Source organism: Triturus cristatus, chromosome 7 (genome assembly GCF_964204655.1).
Source record: "Triturus cristatus chromosome 7, aTriCri1.1, whole genome shotgun sequence".
NCBI lineage: Eukaryota > Metazoa > Chordata > Amphibia > Caudata > Salamandridae > Triturus > Triturus cristatus.
The window spans coordinates 632,392,852-632,416,241 of record NC_140590.1 but is presented as its reverse complement, the minus strand read 5'-3'; the positions used below and the strand labels follow the sequence as shown (position 1 = coordinate 632,416,241).

Below are 23,390 nucleotides of genomic sequence, written 5' to 3'. Positions count from 1 at the left end.
GCCGTTTATATCAACCCCTTTTATTTTCGTGTTTATCTTGATGTCACAGATCATGGGTTCCAGCGCCAGCAAAAATAGCGAAGGGGACAGTGGGCAGCCCTGTCTTGTACCTCCTTGTAGTGTAAATGGTTCAGAGAGAGACCCGTTAATGACAATACGGCCTTTCGGGTCCCCATACAGGGCCATCACCATCCGTATATACTCTTCCCCCAAGTTAAAAGATTGCATGCATCGCTTCAGGAAGGACCTGGAAACTCTATCAAAGGCCTTCTCGGCATCAAGGGTAATGGCTACTGCTGGCTCTGTTTTTGTGGCCATATGCTCCTAATGGTAACTGCAATACTTGCGCCAAAGGAAATTTCAGTCGGGACCAGCCACCACCTCGAGGGTCAAATCGGGAAAACTGGAAAAGCACTTTAGTCTGCAAAGACAAGGGTCTCCTCGTGCAGGACGTCTCCCCAGCAAAATTACATTCCTCCGTCAAGACCACTTCTTTGGGCGGCCGTGTCTCCAATCAGCCGCACGAGTCTGGCGCTAAAACTGTGGAAATGTGCCTTTTTAGGGGCACACTGGTGCAGGGGTCACCCTTATCTTTGTCCACGGGTCCTTAGACCAACAAAGAAGAGATTGGCACTGAAGCTGATATTCAAAATAACAAGTTTATTCATTCATGAGTGAGACCACGTCCATCAACACCCTCAAGTGTTCCAGGAGGTAGTGGCTTGAATACACAGACTGTGGTGCTTTTATACAGAGTTTTCTGCACTGGTAAGCATGTAGTTACAAATAGAAGGTACAGGCCTACACAGGAATAACTACCGACAAACATGGGCAAATGGGAAATCCCTTAGTCTGGAAAGTGGGAGGTGGAGCAGAAGTGCTTATGGCAGATCTAAGAGATTGACAGTTGAGTCTGAGACCAGGTGTTCTGGCAGCTACAAACTCTTTAGCATGCATATTGCTTTTAGCTGAGTCAGGAAGTCAACTAAAATAGCACAGGCAAGGAAAAAGACGAGCAGCAAAGGACAGGAGAATTTCATAGCTGACAAAATGGATGCCACAAACAAGATGGTTTCAGCTTATGCTAACAGAAATAATCTGCGATTTCCGCAACGTAGTGAAGGCCCTTCGCAAAGGGTGACTGCTACATTTCAGCCGCTTTTCGGTGTATTTGGGCCAATGAGGTGAAATCTTTGACCAGACAGTACTCACATATGTAAAAGCAGCAACATTTTGAAATATTTCAATAAATGTGCCGCATTAAGCAGCATAATTTGCCTTTTCATGCAGCATAATTTAGTCAACACTGCTGCATAATTTAGTCCTCCCCTGGTTGCATAATTCTATCGGCCCCGCTTTCTGGTCACACTCTGACATCTGTATTGTTCGCATTACCAAATACGATTTTTTAGTAAAGTCTATTTAGTTTAAATTATGTTTATTTTTCATGTAACATGCCCATTATTTTATATGTATATGAAGTTACCTGAACGTTAAAAATAATGTGCGCTTCCAGGCCGTCTTCATTTATAAGTACTTTCTAACCCGCATGCAGCCCCCTGGAAATGCAGAGTTGGATCCCCTGGATCAGGACGGGCCCACAGTTTGAAGACCTCGGATACATATTTACATGCTCATATTTTGCCATTTCACAGGTAACTGTATAATATGTAAAATATTCACAGTTCCCTGTGAAATTTAGGTTTCATCATCATAATATCTGGCCCAAGCCACTCTGCACAGTTTTACCATTATCAGGTCAACTAGAATTGTGTCAAATGTATCCCAATAGTGCTGCAAATTTTGAAACTATTCAACACATTTCCTGGCAGTATTGCCTTTATTTATTAGATCTAGAATTTACATATTTTTGTGAAATCTGCAAATTAGGCGGGGTATGTGGCAAATACTGTAAATCCATATTTGTGCGGTAAACATTGTCTAAATGAAAACACAAATCTACTGACCCTCACCTATGAGATACAGTGGGACTAGAGGGCAATACTGTGGCTCCAGGGTCGGGTTTAGAGCGAGTCTTATAAAAAGGCATTTTCATTGCTGGCCCGTCCTCTGATCTGGTGACAGAAACAATAACGTGGAGGAGGCATGAGGCCTCTCGAAGAACATTTCCCAACCCAGGGTGGCAGAGAGGTGCAGGATGTCAGTCAATGCAGAGCCTGCGCTCTAGGTCTAAACGCTGCTCTAGAAATGCCATAACACACGAGACACCACAGATCCTAGACTCCTTTATCGATGTGTGATTCTACAATAGGATTTGCAGATTATTTTTTTTCAAGTAAGCCCACACTGCTACTGTGCGCAGCCAAAGGCCAGGCTATGGCCTTACTGTATTCTCAAAGACGGTGCTGCTTATTCAGGTGATATGGGACCCATGCTGTGAGATTGTGCCTAGGGATACGCAGGGTGCAAGGCCATGTAACCTTCATCCAGTGCGAACAGATAAAGTCTAGTCTCGGGAGGAGGAGTATGGAATTTGGCCTCACCAATCGTTCCCAACTTGCTCTGTACGGCTGAAGGCCATGAACAGATGGGAGCATATCACTACAAAAACCCCAAAGGTTACTGAATAATATATTTTTTTTAAACGCTCAGATAGCAAATACTGGGAGTGCAGGTGAATTTGTGTCCAGATCAGTTGTGAGCGCTTTCAGTGAAATAAAGTTAAGGTGTGTAAGTCAGCTAAATACTATGCAAGATGAGTGATTGCTCATGTGGGATTTCGGGGGAGGGGTATTGCTGGGAGAAGAAACGAATGTCCTATTTTATATGTCAAAAACAATAAACATTTAGTTTTCAAAGACCTATCCCTCTAAAATATATTGTGACCTTAGTGTGGTGAAAAGAGACTTTTCTCAGGTGTGTAAACGTCGTAAAGAAAGCAATAAAATAAAGTGAATACTATCATTTTGCACTGTAAAGAGTCATGGTTGTGACATCAAGTTCTTAGCCCATTTAGTGTTGCCCTACATTTCTGCTAACTAGAAACTGTATGGGGAAATTTCTGCCAAGAAAAATAACATTGTGATATCAATTTCATGCATTATGGCTATTGTGGGGTTCTCTTACCATTTTGGGTTGTTTAGTTTCTATAAAAAAAATGAAATGCCTAATCTGCCAAGAACAGTTGAAGATGGTGGTTCATGGTTTCTAGATTACATTACAGGAATGCTGTCTTTGCATGTGCCCCACACACATCCCTGGCTCCGCTCGGATCAATCCTTCATTTATCAGCCAGACATGTCACCACCTCAAGAACATTAAAGGACATATCGTTTTTGTTTTGCATGCTCAGTTGTTAAAGAGCTCTACTAATGATGTAAATTGGTGAACATGTGTTGGATCAATGGCCTCTCCCCATGTTTTCCGGCAACTTAGAGTTTGGTTCGTAAATTTCTGACTAGACGTTTGATTATTTGGAGTATACGGACCTGGCGATTTGAAATGGATTCTTACCAAAACACCACAACAGTTTTATTGGAATGTCTGTAATTGTTTTTTAATTTTTTTTTTGTTTTTTTGTTTTAGTAAGTCTTCAGTCCAGGGATCGAATTGGCACGGGAGGTCAAGTTGTAGACTGCAGTCGTCTCTTTGATAATGATTTACCAGATGGGTAAGATAATGTCATAATCAAACCCATACCTTAAGAGTTTGTTTGACATGTTTTGGCAACATTGAGGTCCATAGTTATTTTGAATAAAATGTTGTTAAAAAGTGTTGCTTGCTAAATTGTTCTCCATCACCTTCAGAGCTGATCGTTTAATTTTTTGTGCACCTGTGTTGCTTTTCACCCAGCGGGGAAAAAAAAGCCTAAATCGTTCGTTGTAATTAATAAAACTGGTTAAACTGAGATGAGGAAAGCACCAGTAAGGCTTCTGCAAAAAATGAAACATCTAAGGGAATGTTTCTTCTGTAAAACAGAAGTCCCAGGATCCAACTCTGCCTGAAAGACCGCCTCTTTTCGCCTAGCTTGGGTCCACCAACTCCATCTATACTTGCAGTATTTGGAATTCGTTTTTGTAATCTTTTAAATCAGCTTACACTTGTACACCCAGCATTAGAATTGTAATACCACTAGACAAACCAAAATCTGATGATGCATGTTCATTACTGTGCCATCTAGAACAGGAGTTTTATGCACTCATCGCAAATCTATTCCTAGCCATGTTGAAGCTTGAACTGAATAAATTCTAAGCTTGGATTGAATCATATCAGATTGTGTCTAGATTGTCATCAAACGTATGGCATCCACATATTACCTAATTTAGTCTCCCTAGGAATATTGAACCCCCTTCTCATGTGCTTCACTCGCATTTACTTCTTTCCGAGCATGATTACATTTAATTTGAATGTTGAGTGAGGATGACTTCTGTAGTGCTTTCATTTTTTTTGATAAATCTGTTTGTTTTGCAAGTTTTACAACTTATAGATAAGCACCAGGACTCAATTAACAGTGACCAAATCATACAGCAATAGGCTAAACCAGAGGAGCCGTATCATGGGGCATGAGGAGCTCTCGCTCAACAGTCAATGGATTTAACGACCAGGTGATAACGATATGAACCCCAGTATGATACACAATGTCATGCTTTGGTATGAGCGGACCAGCGGTATAATGCACATAGTCTACACAAATCCACCAGGATACTTGCAGGCACAGATAATGAGATATAACATAAACAGGAGGCGGAACGACAAAAACCCCCATCAACCAAGAAGCAGCAGCAGAGTCCGACCTACAAAGGTATATTTCACAATACTTCACATTTGCCTCCCAGACCTCCCCTACCCACCCCCCCTCCCCAAGCACCCCCCATCCTGTAGTGCTTTCATCAGAGAACTACATGATACAGGGGCGCAAAATAAGGTGCCAAAACAAGGAGCGACTAAAAATGAAAACATTTAACCAAAGAAGGCAGGTTTCTGAGAGCAAAAGCATAATTAAATATAGAAATGATTGCTTTTCCTGTCATACCGCTGAAGCCATCAGAACCATCCTAAACTGGATTGGCGATTACAAAAAAAAAGATAGAAAGCAAAAATACCTTGTTATAAGTGCAATGTACACATCTCACCAGTTGGGGGGTCGCAAAGTCAGCAGACTAGTAGTGAGCTAAGCAGAAAAGCCAGAGTAGTGCCTTCAAATTAGGTCTGCAGTACTTGTAGTATTATTCTGGTGTCCAAGGCACCACTGGACAGAGGCAAGAAGGGACAGAAATTCAATGATTGAGTTTGAGATCTGGTTATTATTTCACATATATGACCACTGCACCGGGGCCAGCTGCTGACCTCCAGTGAGGATGGGAGTGAGATGTTCAGAAAGATTAGGCATACGGTACCAAAACAGTGCTGTTGCATTCAAGCGTTGCCAAAGGCGCTGAATAAGTATCTTCCAGTCATCACAGTGTAAGTCAAACTCTAATGTTAATGGTTGAGGTGGCGTCATAACTGTTATTATAAATCGCCTCGAAGTAATCCTCTGTTGACTGTAATTGTTATATCTGTTAGCTTATCATATAATTTCTGGTAGACAGAAGAGCTTTCCTAACTGCCCTGTTATTTGCATTTTTATTGACCACACCAATAATTTTAGGGGGCTATGGAGTAACTCAATACAGTTCTTGTAAATTACATTTGTGTTGGCTTCTGTTATTCTCTTGGAAATGGGCCAATTCTCTATGGTCCTAATGAAACACTTGTGGCCTTCCCTCATAAGTATCTTTTAGGAAGTAAGTCATTATTTATGTTTCTCTTGATCGCATCTGGGTCTAAGTCACAAGCCTGTCTACCAACAAACTGATTTGTCCAACTATTTAAGTTACAACAACACAATTAACACCACTCTTCATAATGACTACAAACACCATACCAGCCCATAGCGTACCTCACCCAGAAACACATCAGCAAAACACTGACACTACCGCACCACGGGGTGCTCCACATAATGCCACACTCTTTCCCCCCCCACACTCCCATTTACAGACTCCCATAGATACTCCATAACAGACCATTTAACAATTTTAGAGCAACCTGTCACATAAAGCAACTCTACATTACACCTCACCATACATATTGGAACATGCTTAACTCATGCAGCATGCTTATTGTAATCTGTCACTGTTAAAAATCACACCCTAATATTCAGCAGAATACGACTGCACCACTACAGTCCAACCATGTAAGTGGGTAGTACTTAAATTAATGTTGTTTGTTAACAGTAGACAGGGCAGTACTGATCGAACCTTGGCCAGTCCTGCTACAAAGAGGCAATATACGTAGTCATTAGTGTCATGGCAGTTTCAGCACCTTGCCTAATCAGATGTTCTCATCTGAGTGTCTGATGTCTCATGCAGAATTTCCCAGGTCATCAGACCGCATCTTGGTACCCTAACTCAACTGCAATGATAAAGGACTAGCCTGTACTTTCCAAACAAATGTTGGTGGAGAAGGGATGGTAACATGACACATTTACACACATAGGGGGCACATGCATCAAGCATTTTTGTCTTTAGAAAGAGGCCGATTCGCAGAATCAGCCCCTTGGGGACGCAAAAAATGTTTTTCAGATGCAGCAAACCATATTTTGTGATTCAGTAACCTGTTACGGAATCGCAAAATGGATTTGCGATTCACTATTAGAAAGGGGCGTATTTAGGGCATACCTTCCTAATACCGAATTGCATTGTATGGAGGAATGTTTTGTGACCGAAATGCAGTCACATAACATTTGCATTTTACCACCTACTTTAAGTAGGTGGTACCCCAATCGCAAATGGGAAGGCGTCCACAAGGGACCTCTTCCCCGTTGTGAATATTTGTTACAGCTTTTTTTAAGAGCAGGCAGTGGTTCCACGTACCACAGCCTACTCTTAAAAAAACTTAACAAAACTTTTCTTTTTTTTAAACTCATCCCGTTTTCCTTAAACGAAAACGGGCTGCATTTCAGAAAAAAAAATTGCTTTATTTAAAAGCAATCACAGACATGGTGGTCTGCTGACCCCAGCAGGCCACCATCCCTGTGATTTTAGGTATTTCTACGGGGTCGCAAATTGCGACCTACCTCGTTAATATTCATGAGGTATGTCATTTGCGATCCCTTAGGAATCGCAAAAAGTGTTCAACACACGTTCATGCATGCTGTTTTGCGATTTTCTAATTGCGAATCGCAAGGATTCACAATTAGTAAATTGCAAAATGGTTTCTTCATGCATCTGGCCCATAGTGCCTACAATTGGATCGCTGGAAGCCACACAACATACCAAAAGACACGTACAAATTCAGCAACACGTAGCATTAGTAAATAACGCCATTGACGTGCACCTTATCACACTAGCAGAACACTGGCACAACTCAAATCTCTCATCTCAACCTACTTCAATAGGTTGGTAGTATGTGAAAGCACAGTCTCCTCATACATCTTTCTATGTTAATTATTCAAAATCAGGAGTTAGCGGGTTTATGGATGCAAGAAAGCAATTTTTTTTTCTGAAATGCAGCCCGTTTTCGTTTAAGGAAAACGGGATGAGTTTAAAAAAAAAAGAAAAGTTTTGTTAAGTTTTTTTAAGAGTAGGCTGTGGTACGTGGAACCACTGCCTGCTCTTAAAAAAAGCTGTAACAAATATTCACAACGGGGAAGAGGTCCCTTGTGGACGCCTTCCCATTTGCGATTGGGGTACCACCTACTTAAAGTAGGTGGTAAAATGCAAATGTTATGTGACTGCATTTCGGTCACAAAACATTCCTCCATACAATGCAATTCGGTATTAGGAAGGTATGCCCTAAATACGCCCCTTTCTAATAGTGAATCGCAAATCTATTTTGCGATTCCGTAACAGGTTACTGAATCACAAAATATGGTTTGCTGCATCTGAAAAACATTTTTTGCGTCCCCAAGGGGCTGATGCAAGACCAAAAGGAGACATGAGACGCATTCCCTTTGAACCGAACTATCAAGAAAGGCTGCTGACTCCCAAACAGCACTGAGACAGTATTGGAAACAGTGGGCAGTAACCGTATAAAAATTCTAACACAACCAGTGGGAAAACATCTCCCGACATTGTGCTTTCCCTGATGAAATCAGCATTTTATCTTTTAGTTTAAATTTCTTTTATTGCTTTTCAACATGAAACACAATAGACCAGTAAATGTCGTACATTCATCGGAGTGAAATCCGGCTTGAAATCCACCTATCTGGCTTACAAAATCAACAAAGAAAGAAAAAAAAAAAAGACAAAACCCCTCCCCCTTTCACCCTCTCCTCCTTCCTCAGCGAATGGTGTCTAGATAAGGCAGGTTTGAGTGGATGTCGTGAAAGTAGGGTGAGCGTGCGGGGCCCTCAAGCGGTGGAGTCAGGTGGCGGCTCTGCAAGGCGCAGGAGCCGGAGATATTTGGGGCATGTGAGCTCTGTGAACTCTGAGGTAAGCAGGGTGAGGAAAGGCTCTCAAAGGCCATGAAAGGACGCCGTCAGGTAGGCCACTGTAAGTGAAATCCTCTCCATTCCCAGCATCCCCCACAACCTATGGAGCCAGCCAAGGCGTGCCGGTGTCGTCGTAGTGCCCCAGTGTGTGAGAATGTTTTGGATTGCTGCACCTAGCGCCAGGGCCATCTGTTTGCCTCGTCAGGATTTTAGGGGGAACGTGAGAGCGTTTGGGAGGCCTAGCGAAACGTATGCAGGGAAACGAGGCATCTGTTTGTCAAAGTGTGAGCCATTGTCATTAAGCGCCTGTCGCCAATAATCCTCTAATAGTAGGCATTCCCAGAGTAGGTGAGTGAGGGTACCTAGAGAGCCACAGTTTCTCCAACATAGGGGACTGCGGGAAGGATTGCCGTGGTGTAAACGTTCAGGGGTCAGGTACCTATAGGTAGCCACCTTTGTGGCTGTCTCAGTGGAGGCCATGTTACGAGCCGTGTGTCGGGCTCTGTGGTAGATTGAAGCCCATTCTTTCCGTGTTAGTTCTCTGCCCAGCTCTTTTTCCCAGCGAAGCTGTCCTGGGGCCTTCCCCATCCGAGGTATGTGGCACCTAAACTTACATAGATCCGAGGTAAGTCGAGCATCCGAATGGCAGCTAAGAAGCCTGCTCGAATGTCACTCTGGAGTACCCAATGACGAATCTGAAGATACCTGTACCGTTCAGTTTCGGGCATGCCCAGGTCCCTACGAAATATTATAAGCAAAGAACAATGGTTCTGTCGGAAATTGAACAAAGTAACTTAATAGGTACTGAATACACTTTTAGTGTATTCAGTACCTATTAAGTTACTTTACAGTGTATTCAGTACCTATTAAGTTACTTTAGTGTATTCAGTACCTATTAAGTTACTTTAAGTGTATTCAGTACCTATTAAGTTACTTTGTTCAATTTCCGACAGAACCATTGTTCTTTGCTTATACTATTACGCCCAGGTTCTGAGGGTTACTGGGTTGCCCCATTATCGTTAATGCAGGTCCCTACGAAAGTCTGCAAACGGTCGAAGCCTATCAAGATCGAAGAAGTGGCCAATAAACCTGTTTTCTTTTCACGTCCAGTGCTGGAATCCGATCTCATCCAGCCCCGGAGTAAAATCAGGATTGCGGACTATAGGTGCAAGAGGATCGGGGAAGGTAGTGAGCCCGCGATCAACGGCCACTCTATCCCAGGCTAGAAGGGTGGAGCGAGTCACCTCCGAGAGGTACAAATTGTGGGGCCTCCCAGGCCGGGTGAGAAAGGGGATGCTCCAGAGGGAGCGTTCCATGATAAGCCAATGTTTTACGGACTCTGGGCGAGACCATTCCACCAGGGCCCGCAGTTGGGCTGCCCTCCAGTAAGCCTCGAGATCGAGGATCCCCAGTCCCCCCTCGTCGGGACTGCGACAGGCTAGTTCTTTACTCATGCGGGCTCTCTGATCGTGCAAGCTGAAGTGTTCCAGATCCTGCTGTAAAGCTCGCAGTACTCCAGTTGGAGGAACGAGGGGTAGCGTGTGAAATGAGTAGAGAATTTGGGGCAGGATGACCATTTTGACCGACGCGACCGAGCCAGGAGAGAGCATGCGGCCTCCAGTTCCGGAGACAGTCCCGCACCTGCCTGAGCAGAGCTTTGTAATTCAGTGCTTTAGTGGAGGTAATGTCTGCAGCAATTTGCATCCCCAAGTATGGGAGGGATTCCCGAGCCCACTGGACAGGGTAGGAGCGCTGCAGAAGCTGGAGCGTGTCAGGCGTCATTGCAAGTGCCAATGCCTGAGATTTATTCACATTGATCTTAAATCCTGAGTTTTTTTTGAATAACACTACATTGGGTAATAATAACATCTTTGGGATCATGTTATTAAGTAGATACTTTTTCATTGTATCTGCCGCAGTTGTAACTAGTGCATTGCTCTTAGCAAGAAAGTGGGCCTAAGGTAGAGAACTGGAGGCCTCACATTTGTGGGCTGCTTTCAAAGTGTACTTTGTGCTGTGCTTTGCAGGAAATTACCTTTGCCACGGCTCCGGATCATCGAGTTCTGGAGTCGCGCAAGCCGAACGACGACTTAGCCTTAACCAGGACTCAACCTTGACGACTCATGTACATGGTTAAGGTTGATTTGGTCTAGTGTACAGCGAAAAATCGTGGTAAAAGAATGCATGGTAAAAAAAATCGTGGTTTAGACTAGGTTGTGGTAGCGACCTCGTTGTTAGGGTACTCGTTGTGGAACTCGTTGTTCCAACATACAACCGTGCTTTGCATTACCCTACTTACCCTACAGTGTAAGCCTGACTTAGTGATCCTGATTTAAGCCTATTGCCATGCATGTTAAAACAGTAACCATATGTCCCTTAAATGGAACTGGAGCAGTTCTCAATTCTCATTGTTGTTTTATGCCATTGGTGCTTCAAGGTGCCTGAATCCTGTTTGACTAGTGAATGTGATGGATTAGAGAGAGGATTCTCCCCAAAATGCATGCAAACTAGCTTTGAAGTCGATACTGGACTTATGGTATCTTGGTACTGTGCTGCTTTGAAGACCTGGTAATTAATTTAATCTTTGTCTTTCACCAGTCTCCGAGCAATGTGGGGGATTCGATGACTTTGTTGATCACAATTGAATCAACCTAGAGGAGGATTTTGGTTTAACTGCTTTTTTTTTTTAGCTGTGTCTGAAGAAGCACAGGAAGCATGAGTGGGGTTTAGGAAATTCAGTGTAGATAAGTACATGGTAACAGAAAGGGAGATCTCTTGTCACAGTTCACTCCTGGCTACAACTGCCAGTATTAAGCGCTTAGCATTCCAAAGCTTATCTTAAAAATTCCATGATCTAGAATGTGAAGATACCAAACATCTGCTACCACACAACATCTTCCTGTAGTAAAATACAAAATGCAACACAGATAAATCAAGAATAAAAATAGTATATACATTCCCAAAAGAAATCTTTAAAAAATAAAAATCTTATTAAGAACCAAACTATATGCTTTACAAACCATGCAAAAATTACACAAAGAGGTTACAGCACTTAAACAGTTTGCCTTAGTGCCTCACAACTAATTTCTATATAAAGTCCAGACATGTAGTCTTGGCACTTTTACGGCCATATTCACATTACCCCTTGTCTTCATTTACAATGCAACAACCCACTCACTTGGCTCATCAGCCTTGTCCCCTGTAGGCCCGCCAATCGCCCCACACTTTCTCCTGTTTCTTGGGGCAGTCTCTTACTGTGTAAACCATCTCTTCTGCCCCTTGGAACCAATCTAGGTCCACCTCCCAGTCCCTAACCTTTGGCGTGGGCGTGGCTCCCCATGCTCTTGCAATGTTTTGTGTCCCCACCCTAGCTTCCAGTCTTACCCAGATTTCTTTTGACCTGGGCCAATCTGTTCCCATTTCATTCCCAGGAGTAACCATTTGGGCCCGAGGGCGATCGCTACCTATGTCACCCTCGCCATTATTTAAAAAAAATATATATATTTTTATTGAATAAACAGGTTTGTGTGCGTTACTTGCGCTTAAAGGAACACCTCTCTCGTGTTCCAACCTGTTACCCCTTTAAAGGAAAGTTTTTTGCCTCATCGGCTGTCCCGGCGGTCTCGAGGGGAAATCTATTCAGTCCCCTTCCTTCTGGCCCATTACCTGCCCTGCTGCTTGATGGACGCCGATGAAGCAAAAATCTTTCCTTTAAATGGGTAACAGGTTGGAACACGAGAGATGTGTTCCTTTAAGCGCAAGTAACGCACACAAACCTGAAAAGAGGTACCATAGGAAGATATGGTGTCCGTTTCCCTACTCCTATCCATTTATTTAATTATTTCACTTTCACACGGTCCTGACGAAGCGCACGGGGACCCATTAGGGACGTAACGTCAGCGCAAAACATGTTGACCAACAAGCACACTCAGTCACACACAGGCACTAGGAGCAGCAGAGTAATACCCTGACCTCTGTTATTTGTTAATAGAGGTGCCCCAACACCCCTGTATAATTCTTTTATCCTTACCTCCTGGACTAACGAATAAAATTATCCGCACGGTACTGGTGGGGTAATTTTAACACATTAGCACCAATCCTTTTAGGCCCACACAACCACATGCACAACTGCGGTGTCTCCTAAAAAGAACTCCGACAAAGAGCCCTCTCGCGGGGCCCGTGGGGGACAGCAGCGCCACCCCCCCCGGGGAGCAATGCCTGATGATGAAGCATGACACTCGCAAGGGTGCGTGAGGGCACTAATTCCTAAAGGAGAAATTCCCCCACTTCCATCCATTGGGAACCACATATAGAGACTTCCTTTTCTTTCCTCCTTCTCTTCCGCCAACCTAACCAAATGGGTTATGGACCTTAACTTTAGGAACAGTTACCACACAGTGATTACATTGTCCCATGTCTCCCCCAGGTCTCCCTCCCATGCCGTTCTCAGGGGACCCAGTAAATCAGGGGAATTATTGATTTGTTTCCTGTATAATAGTGATACTCCCTTCTGTGTCAGGGCCTCAGTCAGTACTCGGTCCTCTAATGGAGAAGAGTCTGTAATTGCTCACCTTCCGGCAGGTGGTAGTGCTGCGCATGCCCTAACTGTGTGTGCCGGAAGCATTCAGATTCTGCCTCGTCAAATTCTTCTTGCAGGTCAGTAACGTAATGTTGGTCTGGTTCCTGCAGACATCACCCAGGTGTTCTATACCAGTGAGCCCCCATTTTCAAAATCCATGCAGCCCTCCTACCTCTGACAAGAGTGCCCTGCACCTTAGTGGAGTCAGTGCAGTCAGTTTCCCTTTCCCACCCAGAAACTTGGTAGCTTCATGCCATACATCTTATCACAACCTGTGTGCGCTGTGGACAGCTGCCTCTCCCAGTCCTACCATACAATAGTCCCTCATACCCTCCCGGGCCCATGCACCCTCTGACCACCCTATATGCTTGGTGGTGGTCCATGAACGATCAGTCGTTAACTACCAGCAATTGTGAAGCTCAATAGTATTTTAGGACATCTGGTACTGCCAGTCCCCATTCATGTACCCCCACCGAGGCCAGACGGTCACAAGGCAATCCGGGAGGTTTCACCCGATAAGGGGTATATTGCTGACTTAGTCCAATTAATTGTGTCTAGAGTGCTCCCCGAATATTCAGAACTCCTGCATCACTTTAACTATGGAGCTCTGAGGGCGAGATAGATATATATTAGCACATCTGCGTAAAGGGATATTTTTCTTCCTAACCTCCCAGCACCAGTATACCTCAAATTAGGAGGTCTTGGCGGACTCATGCTGCTAGTGGTTCAAGAGCTAGGGCGAAAATCATGGGGAATAGTGGGCATCGCTGTCAGGTGCCTCTCCCGAGCTCAAAGCTGCGCAAGGTTGTTCCACTCACCCTGACTCTGACCATGGGGTCCTGGTAAACTAATTTAACCCACACTCTAAATTTGGGACCAAAGCTCAGCCTCCCCAACACCGCAAACAGAGTCAAATGCCATGCTTGCATCTAAGACCCTCGCCATAGTCTGTGTCTCGACACGATTCAGTCAAATAGAGTACCCCATAGATACGCCGTGTGCTCCTACTTGCAACAAAGCCCGACGCATCGGAGTGTATTATCGAAGGCAAAACCTCCTGTAATCTAGTTGCTAAGGATTTGGCCAATACTTTTGCTTCCACACTGAGCAAGAAAATCGGTCTATATAGGCTGCACTCAGCTGAGGGCTTCCCTTCTTTTGGTATGGCTACTATCACTGCCATCCTAAGATCAGCGGCAAGGCAGCCCGCAGAGAGCGCCTCTCAATACATTGCCGGCATCGGTTCGATCACCACCCCTGCTAGCCCGTTATATAATTCAACTGGTAGGCCATTAGGCCCTTGTGCCTTTCCCGACTGTAACTCTCGCAGTGCCTGCTGCAGTTCTTCCTCAGTCAGATCAACCTCTATGGCTTTCAGTTTTTCCGTTGTTAGTGTCCGGAGGGTCACATTTTGAAGACAGTCCATCCTGTCCGTGTCAGTCATAGAAGTTCGGGAGGCATACAAAGCCTCATAGTAAGAGGGGAAGGTTTCAGCTGTTGCCTTGTTAGTTGTATGAGTATTCCCTTTCTCATCTTTCACCTCAAGTACCCATGACCTCTCTTTATCGCGAGTTTACAGCTATGCAAGCTGCTTTATCTCCAATGTTATACAGACGTTGCTGCGTTTGCCAGAGCATGCTTACGGGGCAGGTCCTCAGTCAGTGCTCTCAGATCTTGTTGGCAGAGCAACAGTTGGTGTCTGTCTATTTCCCGTCCTGTGTCTTGTGCTTCCCTTTCAATTTCTGTCATTTTCTTCCCAAGTTCCACGCATTGTCGCTTGGATTCTTTTTTCTTACCCCCTATTATTGCCTGAGTGCCTCCCCTAACCACAGTCTTAAATGCCTCCCACCAGGTCAGTGCTGAATGAACAGACCCCTGATTTTCCTTTGAGTATTGGTCAGCACATCTGGGTATCTGATCTCTGGTGTCCTTATCTTTCCGATACCAGGCCTCCAACCTAGGCGAGCTCTGGTAGTCCACCGTCTGACCCAACAGCTGGACCTCCACTGAGGAGTGATCTGATATTCCTCTCGCCAATTGTACAGCTGCTGTAAATTGTGGCAGTTGAGATTGGAGGGTAAGTAAGTAATCAATTCCAGAAAAACTGCCATGCGGTGCTGAGAAATGTGTATTGTCGAGTGTTATGGTGTAGCTCCCTCCAGAGATCCACCAGCCCCATCACCGAGGCAGGAGGCTTTGCTTCCCCTCGGCCAGGACACCAGTCCTGTCAATATTCAAGTCAAAGACCGCGGTAAAGTCTCCTCTCATCAGCAGAATTCCTGGGCGAAGTCCTAACAGTAGGTCCCTCAGATCGGGAAGAGTCCTTGTCAAGAGTCGAGGCGTGGCATAGACTGAACAAAAATTGAGATCAGTCCCATTCCATGTCCCATTAAGGGCTACGTATCGTCAGTGATCATCTCTCCACGCTCTTAGGAAGATGAAAGGCAGTGTTTTGTTGTTCAGGATTCCCACTCCCTGTGAGCCGGATGTGTATCCTGCATGGGCCTTCCGACTTATCCTATTCTATCTAAGGCCTTCTAGTGATAATCCCATAGGTGTGTCTCTTGCAGAAGTATTACGTCAGGCCGTAGCATCGTAAGTGTTGCAAAACCAGTGTTCATTTAATGCCGCTCCCCAGCCCGTTAACATTCCAGGACCATACGTTTAACCTCTGTGAGGCCTCACGTTTGTCTATTCTCTTTGCCATCTAGAATGTGCATCCTCAGTTTCTACTGGGTATTGGTGCCCCCTCTCACCACCCCGGGGGCAGCTAATGTTCTGGAAACCACCCTCTCCTCATCCACGCACCCACAAAAGGCATAGTGCTGACAATCCTTTGTAGCCATGAACCTTAACCGTAAGACCTGTAACTCCCCTCCCCACGCCCCCAATTGCGCTACCCTGCTTAGTGGAATTTGAACTACCCACTTCCCATACTCGCAGAGTGCGTGTTGCCCCAAACATAACATCTAATGACTGGGCGTGGTGCAGCCACCCGGTCAACGCCTTGTCAGATAGATACTTTGTCTACGATAGAAACATCCCTTATGACCAAAAAATAAAATCGGGATATCCCAAATTCAGTCTGATGCAGCCCCTCCCCCACCTCTTTCTGCAGTTAATCTAGTCATCAATACACCCCCTCCCTCCCACACCCCAGCACCACCCCACAGCCAGTCATTACCCCAACTTTCTCCAAATTCTGGTGCTCACGTGCTCCTCTTGGGGGATGTGGATCTCGTTGGCTGTCCAGGTAGGGTGACTCTCCTCTTGCTGAGGTCCTAAACCTTGCCTTTTCTTCTGTTGCCGGCAGCCCTTTTGAAGACTACTCTCCAACCCTCTGGGCAGTCCCATACTTTTTCTGGGGTTGCAAAGTGTAGTGTCTTTCCATCTGTTATTACTTTTAGCTTAGAGGGGTAGAGCATCATATATTTCAGTTCCTTGGTGCACAAGGGCCTTTTAACTTCATCAAAACTTCTGCGTTAGTGCTGCACTTGCAGGGTAAAGTCCCTCAGAGCCCTCCGGAACCCGACCACCCTAATGTTTCGCTTCGCCCTTCCTTCCTGATCTTCCAGACTGGCAGACATTATCACGCTCTGTTTTGTCAGGTTCAATACCTGCTCTTCCAGGCACTTAGTTGTGGATAGCAGTTCATTTATTTGTGTTGCTACCACTACCACTTTTTCAGAGATTTTATGGAAATCAGCCCAGAGTAAGTTGACATCCACCACTTTTGCATCCAGCTTAGGTTCAGTCAGGGTTATGGAGCCACTGAGTTCTTGTATGGCGGTCATTATTGTTCCAAGGAAGGCTCTCCGTTTGGTTGTTGATCCTCCTGTGAAGTAGGGGCCATGGGCCAGAAACCCGGACGCGGACATCTACATGGTGTATTCATCTAGATTATTTTGTTGTGAAGGCCTCTGGGGGGTGGCCCTTCGACATTGTAAAGGGGCCTTCCGCTCCACTGATTGCTATTTGCCAGGGCGGGGAAGCCAGCGTCTTCCAGACTTAGTGGCGAACACTGGGGCTGTCAATTTGGGGACCAGCCCTCTGCTCGCCTGGGTTCGTTTCCGTTGGGTATCTACAAGCCTCTTCTAATCAGGAGCACTCCAGCACGGTTCAGCAAGCCAATTCCCTAGGGCCAGGGCCGGCGACTACTTCAGGAGTGGGCCCTCCCGATCTGCCACTTTCCTGTGGGTCGACCATCAGTCCCTCTCACCTCGGTCATCTGGGCTCCTTATTATTTATTGCATGAATGAGTAGGTCATTGTGTTGGGCCACCATTCACATCACATTGGCTCAGGAGGTAGGTCATTTAGCCTCTCAATGTTTTTCTTCAAGATCGTGCCCCCCCGCCTTTTCCCCCCCAACCAGTGACCGCTGCAGCAAGGAGGGTGGGGGGAGGAAAAGAACCCCCAACCGATCTCCTTACTAATAGGCCTGTTGCAGCCGCCCCTCGTTGCTCAGGTCTTCCTGGGGGTCTATTGCATTAGCTAGGCCCTCTGCCAAGAGTCCGCTTACTGTTGCTTGGAGGCCCCTTAGCTTTCTCTAGTTTTCTACTACGGTCTGACTGCCCTCACAGGCAGGGAAGGGGCGGGGGCTAAGACCCACCCCAGTCACCGGGAGGCTCGGCCCATGGGCGTCCACCCTCCCCCGCCTCCGTGTACACCCTTGCGACATCTGTTCAACTTCTTCCAGAGGCCCCCGCACTCACTGCCAAGAGCTTACTGGTTCACCTACGCTCCTGGCACTCGCTCCACAGTTCCGTTGAGGCTGGTATCAGCTCTCGTACCAGGTGACCAGTGAGGGAGCAGGCCCGCACCAGCTCTTCTAGGAAAGGGCCTCCAACAGCCACCCTCTTCTGCCCTAGGGTCCGTGGCGATTACCAGGCCCCACACCCGGAGTCACCGCCTCCGGGGCCCTAAGTCCTCTTGCTTCTCTGTCACAGCCCTTGCGGAAATCTCTCTGCAGGTTCTGGTGAAGCACCCACATCCGCACCAGGGCTCACTATTGAGAGCGGGGGTTGGTGGTGGGGGGGTGGAGGGAGTCACTCAACTCACTGTCCCTCAGGCATCTGGAACTTGGAATCCATTTTCCGGTGTGCCTCGCAATTTTGCATGCTCGTTCAGGTTGCGGGATCGCACCCGCAGCTTGCACGTGAGTCATCCGAGGGCTAGCGCTGCACTGCACCAGCCAAGCCGGTTCCGATTTTAAGGATACAGTAACGGATGCCAAGGGTTTTTGCCCCGGGCAGCACGGAGCTCTCCTAAGAGGCAGCCATCTTCCTCGGCTGCAAGCCACTCCCCTTCCCCCCCAAAGAAATTATTAGTTGTAAACGTAAAAAAATAATGAATTATTTCCCACAGATACGCTCATCTAAGAAACTACCGTCTTCGGTTTTTATGAAACCTTTTTTTCTTCATATTCCAGCAGTCATTCATTTCTTCCACACTTTTCTCTTTCGCTTGTGCACCACATCAACCACTTTCATTGCAATTAACTACCCAACTCAGAATCCACACTCTACCATCTTGCATCTCAATAGACCTTATTTCAGTTAATTTCATCAGACGTATAACCTTTGCGTGTGGAAAATTACCTTTGGGAACTTTTACAATAACTTCCTATCACACTGTGTTTTACTCTCGTACCGTCTCTATTTCTTTTTTCCCACTGCCCTCATGGACTTTAATCACATTGCCTTTAAGTATTTGTTCTCTGCAACACTTTTTATTTCAATCTTTCAACCACACCATTGATGTCTTGATGGCATAGGGATGCTTTCTTATGTTTGAGGCCTCTTTGTTTTGAGAAGTTTTCAATTTCTTTGGAGATTAACTATACCTGTTTGTCCATGAGAAACACCTTAGGATTACCTTTTATAAGTAAGTGATCCTAAAACTTCTTATTCACCATCCCCGGGATCACATCCAAAACTATTTCCAATTCTGGCCAACGAGAAAACAAATAGACTAGTGCAATTCCGTAACTCAGATCTTTTCTTTCTCGTGTGGGGTTTGCAATATCCGAATGAATCTCTTCCCAGGGTTTTGAGGAAGATTCTCTGCATTTCACAGGAGGAGTTGTGATCTTTTAAACTTTGAAGCTGGCTAGGCACTCCATTCTACTTCTCACAGTTCTCTCTATCGTTAGATCTTGTCCTAGCCACTAGTAGTCAGACGTCAACCTTACTTTCATCTGATCTCTAATGCCCTTCATAAGTAGTTTCTATTACTCTGGATCTAACACTGGGGGAATTAACCTGGTTCCTCCAAAAAACAGTTAATCTGCAACATCCAATTCCTTGTGAACCCTCCAATTAGGTAACATCTCGTTTCTCCAGTATTGAATCTTTAATAGATTCACATGCTTGTATCTTCCCCGTTGTCATGGTGGGAGTCTCACTGTAAATGAATAACAATAGCAGTAAAAGATTGTAATAATTGGAGGGGTGCGCAGTTTCTGGACCGAAGGTTGAGGCTGAACCACCGAAGGCTGGGCTGCAGATTGCGACCCACCTGAGGTGTCTGTGGTCGGGGCGTTAGCATCCGGGAAACGACGATAATAGTCATTAATCATGTGTCGTAAGTCAGACACTAGTGGATTGGTCTCTTCTTCTTCCTTATAATCATACGATTGTTGGAAAGACTCATATCTATTGGAGCTGGATACTGGGCGGTCTTAAATAGAAAAGTCTCTTTGTATTTATTGACTTTCGTCCTCATCTGTATTCTGGCTTTTAATCTGCAATTGTGATGGGCTATAGGCCACTCCATATGGTCCTTCATCTTCCGACTCTAGTATATCCAGCAGATTTGAATGAGGAAGCAGTGACATTTTTGTCCATTAGGTAAATTCCGTGTTCTTGTCCATCGACGAGCCTGTCGACGGCAGAAACCTTTTCATAGAGATCGCCGTCCGTGATCTTGCCATAGGAGACTTGAAAGTCGTCGATGACGGATCTGCCGTTGACGAGATCGTCGACGGAGAAACCAGCATGGACGTAGGCGAGGTTGTCTGAATACTCGTCGTCGACGGTGCCGTCGATTATCCTGTCTTCGACAGCGTCGTCTTCATAGATGCCTTCGACGACGCTGTCGTCTTCGTGATCCTCATCGTCGACGTCTTCGTAGACACAAGCACCGGAGACGCTCCAGTCTTCGTCGACGGTACCGATGGCACAGCTCTCGTTTCTGACTGCTTTTTAAGAGGCGTATGAGGCAGAGAAGAGGAAGATGACTCCTTGTCTTTTATCTTCTGCTTTTTCGTATCCGCTTTCTCCTCCGAAGGTTCTGTTTTCCGTTTTTTAGAGGAGCGTGCCTTTGAATCATCCTCTGAAGCAGTCTCTGAGGTGGCCTTCTTTTTCTGAAGCCACAACAGTAAACGAGCCTCTCTAGCCTTCAGAGTTTTTGCAGAGAAGTTTCGATAATGCTTGCACTCTCTAGGCACATGCTTGGGATGAAGGCAATACAAACAGTCTTTGTGGGGTTCTTCAGATTATAATCTGGCCTTCCCACAGGACCTGCAACGTCTGACAAGCCTCTTTTTAGAGCCTTCAGGCATTTTGTGTCAATAGAAGTAAAGAATACCTCAAATCCAGTTAAAAGACTGCAGCAAAAAAGTTACTAAGTTCACCAGGGAACAAACTGAGCAAGGCTCAGGGAGACTCCTTCTCACACGACGGTGGTTGCAAATCTGCGGTATGGTGGCTCTTCTGGGGAGTTTGATATCAGGGCTGGCAGCTGATTGGCTGGCATTTGGACCACATAATAATGATGTTAGGCTACCAAACTCTTTACTTCCCTATGGGTTTCTATGCAGTTTTTCTTTTACTGCTATTGCTATTCATTTACTGTGAGACTCCCACCATGATGACGGGGAAGATACAAGCATTTGAATCTATGAAAGATGTCAATACTGGAGAACCATAGTGTACAGGTAAGTAACTAGTTTTTGAGGCATGTGAGCTGTAGATCACGTGCTTTGAATAAGATCGCCATCTAGTGTTGGGTCCGTATGTTTGCACTTTGTTTTTCTTGGAAGAAATGTTCCTAGTCACAAGGTAGGGGACTCCTCCCTTCGGTGATCGTGCGCATGGTCACCATCTTCAGATTGTTTTTTTCCGCCATCAGGTTCGGATGTATCTCGCTGCGCTTTGGTTCGACGTCGATCCTTCGTACCTTCTCGGTACGTATTCCATTCACACTTCGACGTTATTGTTCGCGTTCCCCTTTCTTTGCTGATCGTGATTCCGGAAGAAAACTTCGATCAGAAAGCTTGTGGTAGGCTGTTCGGGCCAAGCCCCTGGTTCGACTCGCAGTCGATGAAATGAACTCTTTTCAAGTTCTGTCCTCTGTGCCACGCGAAATACCAGCGAAATACCCGCGCACCGACTCACACGAGGTGTGTAATTTGTGTTTGACACCCGACCACAGCGAAGGCCACTGCGACGCGTCCCGAGCTTTCCACTCCAAAAAGACTCTTCGCGATCGTCTGCCCCGACAATGCGACATACAGAGACAACAAGCAGGTTCCATTCCAGACCTCTTTGGACCTTATTCGGAAGAGGAGGAAGGCGACAAACCCACCGGAGCCGATGAGGAACAGGAAGACATCTTGGTTTCCGAAGAAAGCTCCGATGAGGATGAAGACATCCCGCAGGGATGACGTATCGTGAGTACAGCCCCTACCTTGCCCCACCTTCCAATTCCATCGAAGAAGGCTCCGCACCAACCTGAGCCCTCAGGCTCTGGTGGGCGCCGAGAAAAAGCTTCCAAAGCCTCGCCTTCAGGCTCGACACCAAAGCATACTAAAAAGCTTACCGCTCCGAAAATCCCCATGCTAAATCGGGCAACGAGCCAAAGACTTCGGAGCCAAAGAAAAAGTCTGTCGCCGTACATTGTCCGTTGGCACCGAAACAAACTTCGTATCCGAAAACCCCGGCCAAGAAACTAATCGACACCAAAGCATTCGGAGCCGAAAGACACCGAGACGCCCAAATCACCCAAAAAACATGTTTCCGGTGATCTCATTGACAAATCGGATCCGAAACAAAATAATTCTTGTTATACACCCAAAGACTGGTCATATCACCACAAAAGTAACTTTAAAAAGAGGTGCTACTACAGAAGAGGAATACCATACACCACTGAAGAAGACTAATCCTTCCCCTCTTCCTCTTCCTTCACCTTCTGTACCCCAGACTATACCTGTGCCAACTTCACCTGAACACTCCGCACCACATACACCTGATAATCAGGATGATGGGAATGGGAATAATAATAACGATCAGCCTGGAGACCCTGACATATATCCTACCAAACCCTCTCCTCCAGATGACAGTGTAGGATTTGTTAAGTTGTCAAGTATGGCTGCTAATTACCATGGGGTCCCCCAACACAGAGAATCCCTTGAAGAGGACTTTTTTTTCAAGACTCTATAAAACACACAAAAGTCTACACATATGTTTCCCGTGTTAAAAGGCATGACCAGACACATAGACGACATCTTTTAGGATTCTGTTAGGGCGCGTATCCTTACTCCAAGGGTAGATAACAAATATAAGCCTGCCCCATCAGATCCAGTCTACATAAAGGGTCGGCTACCGTTAGATTCACTAGTAGTTTCTAATGCAAGGAAAAGGGCAAACTCCCAGACTACTGGAGACGTACCACCACCAGACAAAGAATCTAAACTACTGAATGCTTCAAGGAAAAGAATAGCTTCCCAAGCTGCTAATTTCTGGCGTATTTCTAATACACAGGCTTTGCTAGCCCGCTATGACCGTGCACACTGGGATGAACTGGAACAAACATATCCAATATCTCCCTCAGGAACACAAATCAAAGGCACAAGACCTGGTTCGTGAGGGGCTGTTAATTTCCAACAACCAAATTAGATGCTCTCTAGATGCTGTGGATACAGCTGCCATCTAAAAATTATCTAGTATTGGGGTATCTTTCATAGATTCACATGCCTGAATCATACCCGCCGTCGGTACAAATAAAATATGTACACAATAGTAGTAAAATATCATACAATAGGCTATAATGGACCACAAAATCACTACACTAGCCTATCCTTGTCCTTTTGTAAAAAAGAACCAAATTTGGAACCCAGCTAATCCGGCTCCAGCACCCTCTAGAACACTCCACAGAGCGGCAAGTCCCTCAGATTTTCTACCGCACGTCGTGTGACAGGGAGCCTCCCTGAGCTCTGCTCAGTTTTTCTCAAAGTTTGCTGAATACTGGGAGTACAGGATGTCTGAATCTTCAAAGAAAGGATTATTCTTGCCTTGTGGTTCCTGTGGGAAAAAGATTACATTTTGAGGATCCCCACAAGAAATGTATATACTGTTTGTATTCTTCTCATAAGGTC

General features: G+C 45.6%; 1 protein-coding gene across 1 annotated transcript in view; it reads left to right on the top strand.

The window, feature by feature from the left end:
* The window catches only part of SMURF2 (SMAD specific E3 ubiquitin protein ligase 2), a 1,110,500-nt gene that overhangs the window by 508,201 nt on the left and 578,909 nt on the right, over nt 1–23,390 (top strand). Inside the window, exon 6 of the mRNA XM_085617253.1 lies at nt 3,547–3,631. Within this exon, the coding sequence (XP_085473379.1) occupies nt 3,547–3,631 (85 nt within the window). The remainder of the gene's footprint in view (nt 1–3,546; nt 3,632–23,390) is intronic.